This window comes from Girardinichthys multiradiatus, chromosome 13 (genome assembly GCF_021462225.1).
Source record: "Girardinichthys multiradiatus isolate DD_20200921_A chromosome 13, DD_fGirMul_XY1, whole genome shotgun sequence".
NCBI classification, from domain to species: Eukaryota; Metazoa; Chordata; class Actinopteri; order Cyprinodontiformes; family Goodeidae; genus Girardinichthys; species Girardinichthys multiradiatus.
Window position 1 is genome coordinate 21341988 of NC_061806.1, and position 14759 is coordinate 21356746.

The 14759-nt window shown below is 40.4% G+C and overlaps 1 protein-coding gene across 1 annotated transcript in view; it reads left to right on the top strand.

Annotated features, from left to right (window-relative positions):
- The window catches only part of elp2 (elongator acetyltransferase complex subunit 2), a 50359-nt gene extending 35934 nt beyond the window's left edge, over window positions 1-14425 (top strand). Inside the window, exons 18-22 of the mRNA XM_047384488.1 lie at window positions 2936-3128; window positions 10651-10772; window positions 10912-11054; window positions 12552-12665; window positions 13741-14425. Coding sequence (XP_047240444.1) covers window positions 2936-3128; window positions 10651-10772; window positions 10912-11054; window positions 12552-12665; window positions 13741-13936 — 768 coding nt within the window. The 3' untranslated portion in view covers window positions 13937-14425. The remainder of the gene's footprint in view (window positions 1-2935; window positions 3129-10650; window positions 10773-10911; window positions 11055-12551; window positions 12666-13740) is intronic.
- The last annotated feature ends 334 nt before the right edge of the window (window positions 14426-14759 follow it).

Here is a 14759-nt window from a genome sequence, read left to right on the forward strand (position 1 = left end):
AGATCAAGCACAGTAGGACATGCTGTGTCCTGACCTTGGTTCTGTGGAGAAACACAAAGATGTGCACCACATGTGGTAACCATCAGATATATGTTTTCTGACTGCCACTGCCATAAATCCCTCTTCTGCATTCTGAAAAATGTTCTTACTTATATCTTTTGTTTTACCTCTGAAACACTGCTAGCTATTTTCACACTCCATATGTTACTTTGTTTTAACTTTCTCAGTGGGCTGTGCTTTTATCCAACACTATTCAACTCACAACTACCAATTAAACAATATTCAAATCTAAGTTTAAATCCCAAATTACTTTGCAGGTCAAGGTCAGGGCAGATTTGGAGTGAAAAACAAGAGCAAAGAAAGTATTCACAGAAAAACTAGAAGAGAAAATTGTACAACCCACAAAGCAAACACATTCTAAGCAGTGACTGAAATTACAACTCTGACGTTTTCTGGATCATTACAGCTCACCTAAACAGCCTGGCTCTTGTGGCTCCTAAACTTTCAAATACAATTATTAATTCAATTCAGTTTTATTTATATAGCGCCAATTCACAACACATGTCATCTCAAGGCACTTCACAAAGTGTTTGGAATGATGCTCCTAATACTAATAGACAGTACTAATAGTCTTAATAGTACACTGCTCAAAAAAATAAAGGGAACACCTAAACAACACAATATAACTCCCAAGTAAATGAAACTTCTGTGAAATCAAACTGTCCACTTAGGAAGCAACACTGATTGACAATCAATTTCACATCCTGTTGTTCAAATGGAATAGACAACAGGGGGAAATCTTTGGCGATTAGCAAGACACTCAATAAAGGAGTGGTTCTGCAGGTGGAGACCACAGACCACTTCTCAGTACCTATGCTTTCTGGCTGATGTTTTGGTCACTTTTGAATGTTGGTGGTGCTTTCACACTCATGGTAGCATGAGACGGACTCTACAACCCACACAAGTGGCTCAGGTAGTGCAGCTCATCCAGGATGGCACATCAATGCGAGCTGTGGCAAGAAGGTTTGCTGTGTCTGTCAGCATAGTGTCCAGAGCCTGGAGGCACTACCAGTAGACAGGCCAGTACACCATGAGATGTGGAGGAGGCCGTAGGAGGGCAACAACCCAGCAGCAGGACCGCTACCTCGACCTTTGTGCAAGGAGGAACAGGAGGAGCACTGCCAGAGCCCTGCAAAATGACCCCCAGCAGGCCACAAATGTGCATGTGTCTGCACAAACGGTTAGAAACCGACTCCATGAGGATGGTATGAGGGCCTGACGTCCACAAATGGGGGTTGTGCTCACAGTCCAACACCGTGCAGGACGCTTGGCATTTTCCAGAGAACACCAGGATTGGCAAATTCGCCTCTGACGCCCTGTGCTCTACACAGATGAAAGCAGGTTCACACTGAGCACATGTGACAGACGTGAAAGAGTCTGGAGACACCGTGGAGAGCGATCTGCTGCCTGCAACATCCTTCAACATGACCGATTTGGCAGTGGGTCAGTAATGGTGTGGGGTGGCATTTCTTTGGAGGGCCGTACAGCCCTCCATGTGGTTGCCAGAGGTAGCCTGACTGCCATTAGGTACTGAGATGAGACCTTCAGACCCTTTGTGAGACCATATGCTGGTGCGGTTGGCCCTGGGTTCCTCCTAATGCAGGACAATGCTAGACCTCATGTGGCTGGAGTGTGTCAGAAGTTCCTGCAAGATGAAGACATTGAAGCTATGGACTGGCCCGCCCGTTCCCCAGACCTGAATCCGATTGAGCACATCTGGGACATCATGTCTCGCTCCATCCACCAACGTCACGTTGCACCACAGACTGTCCAGGAGTTGGTGGATGCTTTAGTCCAGGTCTGGGAGGAGATCCCTCAGGAGACCATCCGCCGTCTCATCAGGAGCATGTCCAGGTGTTGTAGAGAGGTCATACAGGCACGTGGAGGCCAAACATAATACTGAACCTCATTTTATCTTGTTTTAAGGACATTACATCAAAGTTGGATCAACCTGTAGTGTGTTTTTCCACTTTAATTTTGTGTGTGACTACAAATCTAGGCCTCCATTGGTTAATAAATTTGATTTCCATTGAGGATTTTTGTACAGAACAAAGAATTCAATGATAATATTTCATTCATTCAGATCTAGGTTGTGTTGTTTGAGTGTTCCCTTTATTCTTTTGAGCAGTGTATATACCGATAGATGGATTGTTTAATAATCCTGTAGGGGCATTATAGCAACGTACAATGTTTATTAAGATATATTAAACAATATATACACAGTATAAGAATTAAAGCTCAAAGAACAACATTAGTAATGATGTTGAATGAGAATGTAACATTTTAAATAGGTTCTACAATAAAATTGTAAAAAACAGAATTTAAAGTAGAAATTCTAAGAGAAATCAGACTCGTGGCCAACCAGTCAAAGAGCCCAATCTTTTTCCGTTCAGTGAATGCATCATATACAAGCGCAGTAAGTGCATGTTGCAGTAGAATGTTGGCTTGTGACTGGTCTGTCTTCAGTAATTTGGCCAAATTTTAATATATAACGTGCATATACACATGTACGGTAGAATGCAAACACCAGTATACCACTAAATTTAATAATGTAATTTTATTCGAAGATTTAATGAAAAAATTCCATGTTCCATGTTTTTCTTCTACAATAGCCCTCACCTCCGTGTAACCAGATGGTTCGATCCTGGCTTTATGCAAATATTAGCACCACTGCTAATATTCGACCTTATGCAAATTAACTGATGGTAAAATTATTGCTATAATAAAACCAAAAAAAATATATCAAACCCTCTTGAAGAAATGAGCTGGTATAAAAAGCAGGCTTTCTTGAAAAAGACACATCACTACACCTGAGGGTGTGAACTGTGTGCACTGAGATGCTGAATATAAAACGACGTCCTCTGCTCTTACTTAGGCATCTAAAGCTGAGCATGCAGCTGTGCTGCTGTGGAGTACAGCCACGTGGCGTCAGCTGCAGGCGTTGCCATATCACGCCCTTACAGTGACCCAGATGGCCTTTTCACCCAACGCAAAGTTCCTGTTGGCTGTTTCCCGAGATCGCACCTGGTCATTATGGGGACGGAAGCTGTCAACACCAGAAAGTCCAGGTGAGAAAAAAACAAACATTTTGGCTAAATTTAGCATGGTTAAATGAAGTGTTGATTTGTTTTTGTTATTCACATGGTCAAAGATGAACTTCCCTGAAGGGGGACAAAAAAACCAACAGCACCACAAGTTTCCTGCTAAACAACAGATGAACAGAAAAGGAGATTATGACCATGATGATCTGTTCTCAAACAGAATTGGGTACTGTAATCTTTAGTTACCCAGCTTAGAACTGTAGTGATACTTCAGGTGTTATGTAGAGACAGGTTGGTATGAAGTGTAAAGCAAAATGAAAATATTTGTGTTGATGTCATAATATGAGAAAATGCTCCACAGATATTAACATAAATACTTTCATAATTATTCTTATGTGTAAATATACATTGCCTTGATAAAACTTTGCCCCCTAACAGATTTCTTCTTTTTTTGATTTGTTTTGTTGAACTTAAATGTTTCGGATCATCATGCAAATTTCAGTATCAGAAAAAATAACCTGATACAGGAAGCTGTTTATTTAAGATAAAGCTCTCCAAACTAACCTAGCCCTATCTGGAAAAAGTATTTGCCTTCTAAACCTTGGGGGGCAAGTGCATCAAAAATCGCCATCTACTGTTTGCGAGAAGGAGTGTTTAACGTGTCCTGTGGAGACATTTTTCAACTATCAACAGCCTGTTTAAGGTCTTGCCACAGTATGTCAGCGAGATTTAAGACTGGGCCTTGAGCCATTCAGAGGTGGATTTGCTGGATTGCTTTGGGTCATTGTCCTGCTGCACAACCCAAGTGCACCTGATCTAAGATCTCAAACTCATGGCTGGATATTTATCTTCAGGTTTTTTGGGATAGAGCAGTACTCATGGTTACATCAATAATGGCAAGTTTTCTGGGTCCTAAAGCAACAAGGTTGTTCCAGATCATTACAATACCACCACTACAGGTCCTTATATTAGCATATTGTGATAAAGTTCATTATTTTCCATAATGTAATGATGAAAATTTAACATTCATATATTTTAGATTCATTGCACACTAACTGAAATATTTCAGGTCTTTTATTGTCTTAATACGGATGATTTTGGCATACAGCTCATGAAAACCCAAAATTCCTATCTCACAAAATTAGCATATTTCATCCGACCGATAAAAGAAAAGTGTTTTTAATACAAAAAACGTCAACCTTCAAATAATCATGTACAGTTATGTACTCAATACTTGGTCGGGAATCCTTTTGCAGAAATGACTGCTTCAATGCGGCGTGGCATGGAGGCAATCAGCCTGTGGCACTGCTGAGGTCTTATGGAGGCCCAGGATGCTTCGATAGCAGCCTTTAGCTCATCCAGAGTGTTGGGTCTTGAGTCTCTCAACGTTCTCTTCACAATATCCCACAGATTCTCTATGGGGTTCAGGTCAGGAGAGTTGGCAGGCCAATTGAGCACAGTGATACCATGGTCAGTAAACCATTTACCAGTGGTTTTGGCACTGTGAGCAGGTGCCAGGTTGTGCTGAAAAACGAAATCTTCATCTCCATAAAGCTTTTCAGCAGATGGAAGCATGAAGTGCTCCAAAATCTCCTGATAGCTAGCTGCATTGACCCTGCCCTTGATAAAACACAGTGGACCAACACCAGCAGCTGACACGGCACCCCAGACTATCACTGACTGTGGGTACTTGACACTGGACTTTGGCATTTTGGCATTTCCTTCTCCCCAGTCTTCCTCCAGACTCTGGCACCTTGATTTCTGAATGACATGCAGAATTTGCTTTCATCTGAAAAAAGTACTTTGGACCACTGAGCAACAGTCCAGTGCTGCTTCTCTGTAGCCCAGGTCTGGGGAATGCAGCACCTGTAGCCCATTTCCTGCACACGCCTGTGCACGGTGGCTCTGGATGTTTCTACTCCAGACTCAGTCCACTGCTTCCGCAGGTCCCCCAAGGTCTGGAATCGGCCCTTCTCCACAATCTTCCTCAGGGTCCGGTCACCTCTTCTCGTTGTGCAGCGTTTTCTGCCACACTTTTTCCTTCCTACAGACTTCCCACTGAGGTGCCTTGATACAGCACTCTGGGAACAGCCTATTTGTTCAGAAATTTCTTTCTGTGTCTTACCCTCTTGCTTGAGGGTGTCAATAGTGGCCTTCTGGACAGCAGTCAGGTCGGCAGTCTTACCCATGATTGGGGTTTTGAGTGATGAACCAGGCTGGGAGTTTTAAAGGCCTCAGGAATCTTTTGCAGGTGTTTAGAGTTAACTCGTTGATTCAGATGATTAGGTTCATAGCTCGTTTAGAGACCCTTTTAATGATATGCTAGTTTTGTGAGATAGGAATTTTGGGTTTTCATGAGCTGTATGCCAAAATCATCCGTATTAAGACAATGAAAGACCTGAAATATTTCAGTTAGTGTGCAATGAATCTAAAATATATGAATGTTAAATTTTCATCATGACATTATGGAAAATAATGAACTTTATCACAATATGCAAATTTTTTGAGAAGGACCTGTATGTTATCTGCTGGTGTGGTGTGCTTTTTCTAAAGTGCTCTATTAGTTTTACCCCAGATCAGTTGTGACAGCACGCAAACATTTTGAAAAGTTTCATTTTTATCTCACCTTTCTACAGAATGTGGTTTTTGGGGATCATCAAGATGTTTTTAGGTGAATCTGACAGGAACTCTCCCATGGAGGCCATTTTGCCCAATCTCTGTCTTGTTGAATGTTGGAGACTGACCTTAACGGAGCCAGCTGAGGCCTGTAGTGTTTTAGACTGTATTCTGGGGTCTTTTCTAACAAGTAGAAAGGGAGTAATTTTGGTCAACTGGGAGTGTTCGCCCCTGTTTGATGTTTTCTCCACTGTGGTATGCTGGAGTCCCAAAGTCTTAGAAATGGGTTTGTCACCCTTTCCAGACTGATAGATTTAAATGATTTTCATTTATCATGTGCTCATTTGAAATACTTGAGTTTAGGAGATAATTGTTTTTCTGCTAGAGATCATTTTGCTTACCTTATCCCGTGAGACAGGTTCTACTTTGGTGATTTCTTGATGTTAATTCATGGTTTAGCTAAGAGAGCAATTTTATTTTTCAAATATCAGGTTGGTTTGCATAGCTATTTTCCCTAAAATAAAATTATCTTTTCAAAACTGTTTTTTACAGTTTACTTAGATTATCTTTGTCTGATGTCAACATTTGTTTAATGATCTGAAACATTTTAGTTTGACAAAAAAGGCAAAAACAGAGGAGAATAACTTGTCCCAATTAATGTGGGGAAAAACATTTTTCAAGCACTGTTATGGTAAGAATCAATCAGTTAGGTTTATTAAAGTAAACTTGCAAGGTACCCACTGTGTTGGAGTGTTTGCTCTGACTTATACAGTACAATGCTTTTATACCAAGTACAGCAGAAATCCTAAATATTTACAAGACCAACAGTGAAAACTAGCTTCTTGGAAGTCCAGGTATTATGAGAACTGACTTTTTGTTTATCTTTATCCTCTGCAGTTGCAGAGCAGAGTCTCACCCAGAGTCTCACAAGCATAACCATAAATTCACAGTCATAAGATTATGGAAATCAAAGTTCAATTCATGAGACAAAACACATTTTTCCATCACAGCATCACTGTCAAGGTTTTTAAAAAACCTAAAAAAAAATTCCACTGAGGTTTTGCCTTTTTATTTTACGAGTCTGGACAGAGTTAAGCTGTTACCTGTTAACCACAAGGTGCTATTTGTAGTCATTAAATGCAAGATTATAATAGTTCTTCATGGTGCTATGCAAATTTTAAATGAATTCAAAAAACTCAAATTAATTAAAATAAGGTAAACCCAATGAACACGTTTGTGCCAAATTAAGGACTCCTCTAATTAATGCTGTGAAGAGCCAAGCAAATGAAGCGCTAATTGAAACTTGGCCAATAAGCAGATAATGCTGGAATTACTATTTTTAAAGATGACTTTTATGATTAAACACAATTTCTCCAACTATTCTCATGCTATATTTTGCTGCAGGTGCTCGCAAATGATTCATACCCATTGGAAATTTATCATTTTTGTCATGTTACAACCACAGACCTACTCTGATACCCCTAAATTAAATCCAGTGCAGTCAGGTTTGCCTTTAGATGTCACCTATTCAGTAACACCTTGATGTGATTCATTCACAGAAGATTTTTTGTGAGGTTTGTGAAAGAACATTGGTAAACAAACAACATCGTCAAGACCCAGGAACACTGCAGGTAGGTCAGGGATAAACATGTGAACTTTAAGGTACAGTAACATTTTAAACCAATATCCCAAGCTTTGAACATCTCACAGAGTAGTGTTCAATCTATTATCCTAAAAGAGCATGGCACACCTGCAGACCTACCAAGACAAGAATGTCCAGGCCAGGTAAGGGGCGCATTAATCAGAGCAGCAGCCAAGAGACCCATGGTAACTGGAGGTGCTAACTCATGTTAGGAGAGAAGATTTACTATTAATCATTTATAATATCTCATAACTTTCTGAACAGGTTTCAGAAAATCATCTGTTTATCTATTTCTTAAAGTTAATTTAAACTGTGAAGTGTTCTTCCCTCGATTTCAATATTCTCAAGAAAAAAGCTGAGAGATTCATTTGCTTAAACACAGCCTTATTGCTAATGTGTAACAGAGCTGCTGTAAATGCTGTTTAAAGGGAACCTCTCTGTCTTCGTCATGTTGATTGTGTTCTGTGGATGTAGAGCTTATATAGGTCTGTTGTATTTTGAGGGTCTGTTTTTCTGGAAGTCTCCAGTATAGCTTGCAAATGATCACATGGCCTCTGAAATCCTACACTTGATATGATTCTTTATAATCTACATATAGTTGGAACCAGAAGTTATTTCTATTTGCTAAATGCAAGAATGAAAGAGCACACTTTTATTACATTCTTCTAAGTCAGTAAATTTACATATATTTTTGTGGTATTTGGTATTATTGCTCTTTAAACTGTCTGACGTGGGTCAGAGATTTTGGGTCTCCTTCCACAAGCTTCATACAATAGTTTTCTGGAAATTTGGCCCATTACTTCTGACAGAACTGCTGCAAATAAGACTTGTTTGTAGGTCTCCTTGCTCATACACACCTTTTCTTCTATGCCCACAAATTTACTATGGGACTGAGGTCAGGGTTTTGGGATTGTCACTCCAAAACACTGACTTTGCTGTCCTTAATCATCTTTATAACTAATTTGGCGGTATGCTAGGTGTCATTGTCCATTTGGAAGACCCATTTTACCCCAAGCTTTAACTTCCTGGCTGATGTCTTGAGATGTGGCTTCAATATTGCCACTTTCCTCGTACTGCTATATACTATGTGAAGTGCAACTTACAGCAAAACACCCACACAACATGATGCGGCCTCCCCTGTACTTAAAAAGGTCCAAGAAACAACGTGGAATTGTTTGTCAACAGCTGAAAATTCCTTAATTAAATTAAATGTCATATTCAATGGCACAGCTTGTTTTTTTCAGATTAAGAAGGGGAAACAAAGTTGAATCCGAAAAAATGCATATTTAGTACTTTATTGGACCTCCTTTCTTTTTTCTTTTTTTTTATGGATCCTGTCCGGCAGAGTAGCACTCAACAAAAATACTTTCACAAGTGAAGCATTAGAGCTGTGCTATAATGATCCGCTTGATGTATATATATATATATAAAAAAAAACTTTATCAGAAATTACTTTGGCATTTTTTTCAAATGCAATGGAAATTGAGGCGTAAACAGAAAAAGAGAAGGGAAGGGAGAGAGGTGGGGCAAAAAGTGAAAAGTGAGAGGAGAATCCAAACACCTGTGGGTATATGTGAGCGCGCTTGTGTATATAAGGTTTCTCCACAAGAATATTTAGTAGTGGGCGTGAGGTGCCAAAGACCTAGCCATAGAATTTAGCTAATTATAGAATTTGGTCATAAAAAATGTGTAGCCTAATTTACAGCCTTCCTATTTTGCTTATATTTACTCCAGATTTTAAACAGAGTTGAAGGGTTTGATTATTTCTCTGAAGGAAGTTTCATGCCCTTTCCATTGTTTGGACTGTGACAGACCTGTTGTTGGGGGTTAGTTTCCTGTCAGCCAGTCAGATGCAACAGCTGCTTCAGGTATGCAGCCTCTGCTTCATTTGCATAATTAGACTTGCATGCATTTGTTTTAGAGTTGCAAGTTGGAGTCTTACAGAAATGACCAACATAATCTCTTAGTTACTGTTATTATTTAACAGAAAGTAATATAATCTGCAAACGTATGCTTACAGTCTGAACCTGGATTTCTGTTGACTTTTTCAGTGTTTTAGGGCCCCGGTTGTAAACAGAAGTGCATCATTGGTGAGTTTACTTGTATGAGAAAACCTCTGTTCCCTAATTCAGTGAATAAGTCAATCCTGCATTCACAGTGAGCAGAGCAGGACATTTAAGCCCAAAGGATTACCTCCCACCTTTTCTGGGTCTCAGCGTTTCTGCTGGCTGCTCTGGATTGGTCTCAATGTGCATCGACAGAGGATAACCAGGCCTACGTTTTCCATTTCGCCTGTATAGCAGGGCTGCACAGAGACGCAGCGGCGTGTGTGGGCAGGTTAAACAGAGGAGGGTGAGCAGGGGAAGGTCGGGACTCCCATCTGCTCTGCTTGACTGCTGAATTACTCAAGGTGATTGTGGAGAATACAAACAGCCTCGCCGGCTAGATGGAGGAAGGTTAAACGAAGTCAGCACACATCAAACAAACTTGACTTCCTTCCATTCACGCTCGACTCAGAATTGTCTCATGCCTGTCTTTCCCAAGTGGTTTGAGAATCATTTTTGTGCCCTTTCTGTGTTTTTGTGTAAATATGTTGTGCTCTGAGTTGTTTCACAGCTGGTTCTCTCTGCTCTGCTCTGCTTTTTTTTCTTTTTTTTTATTATCTCAATGCGATCAGAGTAAAGAGCCATCCTGTCCTTCAGAGCCCCGCTAATGGATGAAGCTGCAGCACATGTCCGCCCTCCCAACAGTAAACCTGTGAATGTGCGCTTGTTTTGTCGGGGGAGAGTGTTTTGAAAGCACAACAAAATGCTCGGCTCAGTCTTTTGTGTTGACTTTACAGCTGTATATACCTGGCAGATTAGTTTTGTGTGTGCGTACGGGCGTCGGCGCAAACCGTGACGACTGCAGACTCACAGACAGACAGGCAGCTGCCAGCAGCATACAAACAAGCTCTCTGGGGAAAACCAATCTGGGCTCTAAAATGAGTTAGGCCCAGGAAATAAACAGCAGCGGGTCATAAACCAAAACTGACTGAAATGGTGGGTCTGCAATGAGGTCCTCTGTCTTGTCACATTGTTTATTTGTCGCCCAGGAGAGGCTTTGTCACCGTCGAGCAGGGATCCAGACATGCTGATGTGATGCTGTAATAATCACAACAGAGTTTCACCATCAGCTTGTCTCTATGTTGAAAGGGAGATAAATGTAACCTGTTATTTGGCTTATAACACCTTTGTATTGTGCTTCAATTCAATTTTCCTCATCCATGTTCCTATTTGTTTCTCACTGCAGAGCCCCTGTTCTCACTGTGCGCGCACACAGGCAAGGACACATCCATACACAGCAGAATCATCTGGTCATGTGACTGGAGCTCCAACAGCAAATACTTTGTGACATCCAGTCGGGACAAGAAGGTAAGCATCGACTCTTGATCCAATTCCAAAACTTCTGAATATAATTTGCTTTGAAGGTAATGAAGTAATGAAACCAGATGTCTGCAGTTTGAGTGTGGAGTATTTCTCAATGGCTTTCTGTGTGTTAATGTGTGTTTAGGTGATAGTGTGGGGGCCGTGCATGCTGGAGGAGTCAGAAGAGCCAGTGTTTCCTCTGGAGATCAAACCATGTTCATCCATCTTGGACGTAGGGGATTCTGCTACGGCTGTAGCTTTCTGTCCGTCCCTCTGTTCTGATAGCAGGTACATGCTGATTCAGTCTTGTAAATGTTTTCACACCCCTCAAATGTTTTTGCATTTTGTCACGTTACAATTATACAGAGAAATACAAAGTAGCGCATTGTTGGGAATTGGAAAGAAAATCATACATAGTTTTTATTTTTGCCATGTAAAAATCTATAAGAGTTGGAGTTTTATTCAACCACCTTTTCTCCGGTACCCCTAAATAAAATCCATGCACCTAATCGAAATTGATTTGCAAATAACAAATCTGGTCTTTTGTGAAAGAACAGCAAGAAGAAAATCATTTTTGAAAGAAGGCCATATGAAGCCCTGTTTGCAGTTTCCTAAAAGCCATGTAGGGGACTCAGGAAACATGTGGAAGAAGTTGCTCTGGTCAGATGAGACAATGATTGTTCTGGTCTGGCCTCAAATCTCGGTGGGGCAGAATACTAACACTGAATATGACCCCGAATCATCATCATTGGTGGTGGCAGCATCATGCTCTGGGGATGCTTTACTTTAGCAAGACCAGAGAACGTATTCAGAGTTGATAAGGATGGATAGAGATAAATGCAGGGCAATCCTGTAAGGAAACACTGTTAAAGGCTGCAAAATACTTGAAATAGAAATTTTCCCCAGGAAAATGCACCGGTAGGGAGGCAGGACTTTCTCTATTTACTAGGAACGTTTGGATAGAGTGCTGTGGTGGGACAGTGCTAAGCATTTTGAATTGGTTGCATTTATTCAACGTTATAATTTAGTCATATCAATTTCAAACAGTCTAAATATTAGCCTGTGGATGTGCAAAGCTGGTAGAGATAAACTTTAAAACACTTTCAGCTGTAATCAAAACGGAAGCGTGGTTCAAATGACCCGCTACACTCTTTAGATTTCTTAATTTGCAAAAGTTATAACTTTCCTTCCACTTAACATGGATGATCTACTTTGTGTTGCTGTATTACATAAAATGTTCTTCAGTGGAGAAGCATCCAGAAAAGCCCCAGAACCTTGCAGTTTCTCTGTTTATTTAACACCTCCTCACTGACATGCCAGTTTGGTTTAACACATGGGATCAAACTGCTGGATTCTGCCAGGAAAGTATTTGGAGCAATATTTAGGGACACGGAGAGATACAAATGTAATTACATTAATGAGTCTGAAGTTTACAGTGGGACATCACTATAACTTCTGCTTGCCAGTTTTATTTTAATTTTAAAGATGTTATTTCGTAATTCATGTTTTCTAAAGATGTCTAATTTGGGAGTTTTCCCACAGTGTTTCTCATTTCTGTGCAAGTTACATGCTTCACAGTAATTGCCTGCTGTAGTTGTGTTCCTATTGGGCTGCATCAAGCAAATTAGCCATCTAAGTGTGTTAAATCTTCTGAAATTTGTAGAGAACATTTTAAAAAGCTATTGTATAAAAATGAATGGACATTTGAGGCAAAAAAAAAAAGGTAGTATAGAGTTCTGCTCTACAGTTGTTAGACATGCATTTGTCCTTTGCTGTATTTCGCAGCTACTTGCTCGCAGCTGGTCTGGAGTGTGGTCGAATCCTGCTCTACAGGTGGAGACCTGGTCAGGAGGGGGCTACAGGAAGTGACTGGATTAGCTGTGGTGGAACAGACACCTTGTATCCTTTCAAAACATCATCTGGAGTTCAGCTATGGAAGCAAATCGTTACCATATTTCAAATGAAAAAGCATTTCTGGAAATGCTTTTTCATTTTCAAATTTTACATTTCAAATTGAATTTTGGTATTTATTTGCTGGGGTACATTTTGAAAAATAAATCTCAAATGTCTTTTTCATTTTAATTAAGTGAAAGAATGAGCAGTCTTGAAGAAGAAAATTAAAATGCAAATAGGATTATTGATAACTAATTTAATTTATGAGTCAAACAATGCAGCCACATTCTTAAAATGAAAAAGCATTTCTGAAAATGCTTTTTCATTTGAAATATGGTAACGATTTGCTTCCATATTCATCAGCTAGAGCTTTGAGAAGTCCTCCAGTCAGTAATGGGGACTCCAGGCTTAGATTTGGACCTCGGTCATGCTTAAGTTTGAAAAAAGAAAACTACATACTTGGTTTAGAGGGGGGCTGGTCATTTTGTTCCTCAGTTTGCTGCTGTTTTTTGCATGTTGAGAAAGAGCAAATTGTTAAATGTTCATATGTTAAATTAGACCTGAGGATAAACAAGTGGTGTGCTATGAGCAGACTAGATGGCATGACAGAATTTTTATTTCATTTGGGACTTGGACTTACAATAATTGGCTCCTGTTTGATGAGAGCTGAGTAAAGAAACCTTGTGTTCATGTTTTGCTGCGGGGGAAAATAAACAGGGCCGCAGGTATAAACCAGTACTTTAGTGTGTTTCTGTGTGTCGACTCCCAATTGCTCTTTAGGTTATTATATTAAGAGCTCTGAAATAAACCACATACAAGTATTTTTCTTGTAGCGTTGTATTAGAAGGCCTACTCTCCTCAGCTAAACTTCCCTGCTGTGTACAACCAGCCTGTATTTCTCTGAGTTTGACAATTTTCTGAATCAAATGATATCAGTATTTTTACTCCCCAGGTGAAATATTCAGGTGAACTTTTATTTTTTTCACTGATGATGACAGATGGAACCCTTAGTAAAGGATGTGTTCTTGATATTTGTCTACATTTGGTCTGTTGTTTCCCTTGATCAAACGTCTTTTCAAAGCCAAAGCCACACTCTGGCAGTGAAGCGGCTTCGCTGGAGGCCCCGGGCCGGTCAGGCAGGTCTAGAGAACGGCGAGATGGATGGGTTGAGTGACACGGAGAGAAAACTCAAAGAGAAGAGCTCCTGGGTCCAGCTTGCTAGTGCCAGTGCCGACCACTCTGTCAAAATCTTCAACGTCAACAAACGGGCTCTTTAGCACCGCCACGACTCACACTATTATGTTTTTTGCAAGTAAAGAGAGACGCTTGGACTAAGGGCCACGGGGCAGTGTGGGCCACAGAGGCCACATCTGCTCTTTCCCAAACCATTCAGTCCCTGTGACAGCAAGTTAGGCCACGGGTCAGTCAAAGGACAGAACCTGCTGCACAAAAGGCCCGAAGTCTGTCTGCACAGAGCCACGGGTTTGATGGGTGGAAGCAGGACGGTAAAAACACCATGACTGCAGGGTAGTGTCTGGTTTAGATACTTCAGAGTGGTTTAGATTCAGAGAAGAAACCTCTGCTGGATATTTATAGACTAACATGTGCCTATGGAAATATTTATGTGTTGGATTGACTTTTTAAAGAAGTCAGCTTCACCATTATGCATCAAGTTCTGATGTTGCTTGTAAAAAACGTTTTGTATTGTCATAATTGGTTTGCTCTTATTAGATGAAGTCAGTAGAAATAAAAGGTGGTTGAAAGGGTATATTTTGTGATTCTTACATATTTTGCTTCTCAATTATGTTCAGGTAATTGTTTTAATTATTTCCATGTCGGAAGTTAAGAATGATCTAACAGAAAGAAAGCGAGCACGCACAAGGCAGGCGAGCAACCAGCCGAATGTTGCACAGGTTGTGCCTAGCCTGTTTAGAAGGAGTCAGTGACTCCCTGTAAATTCCTGGGCTACCTCAGATAACTAATTGGCAACGTCCCTGCAAGGGTAAGCACGTATAGACGATGGATGGATGTACTCAAATCTGAATGTGACTGGATGGGACTGGAATAAATTGATTCATTTCAATCTAGATTCTGTAAAAT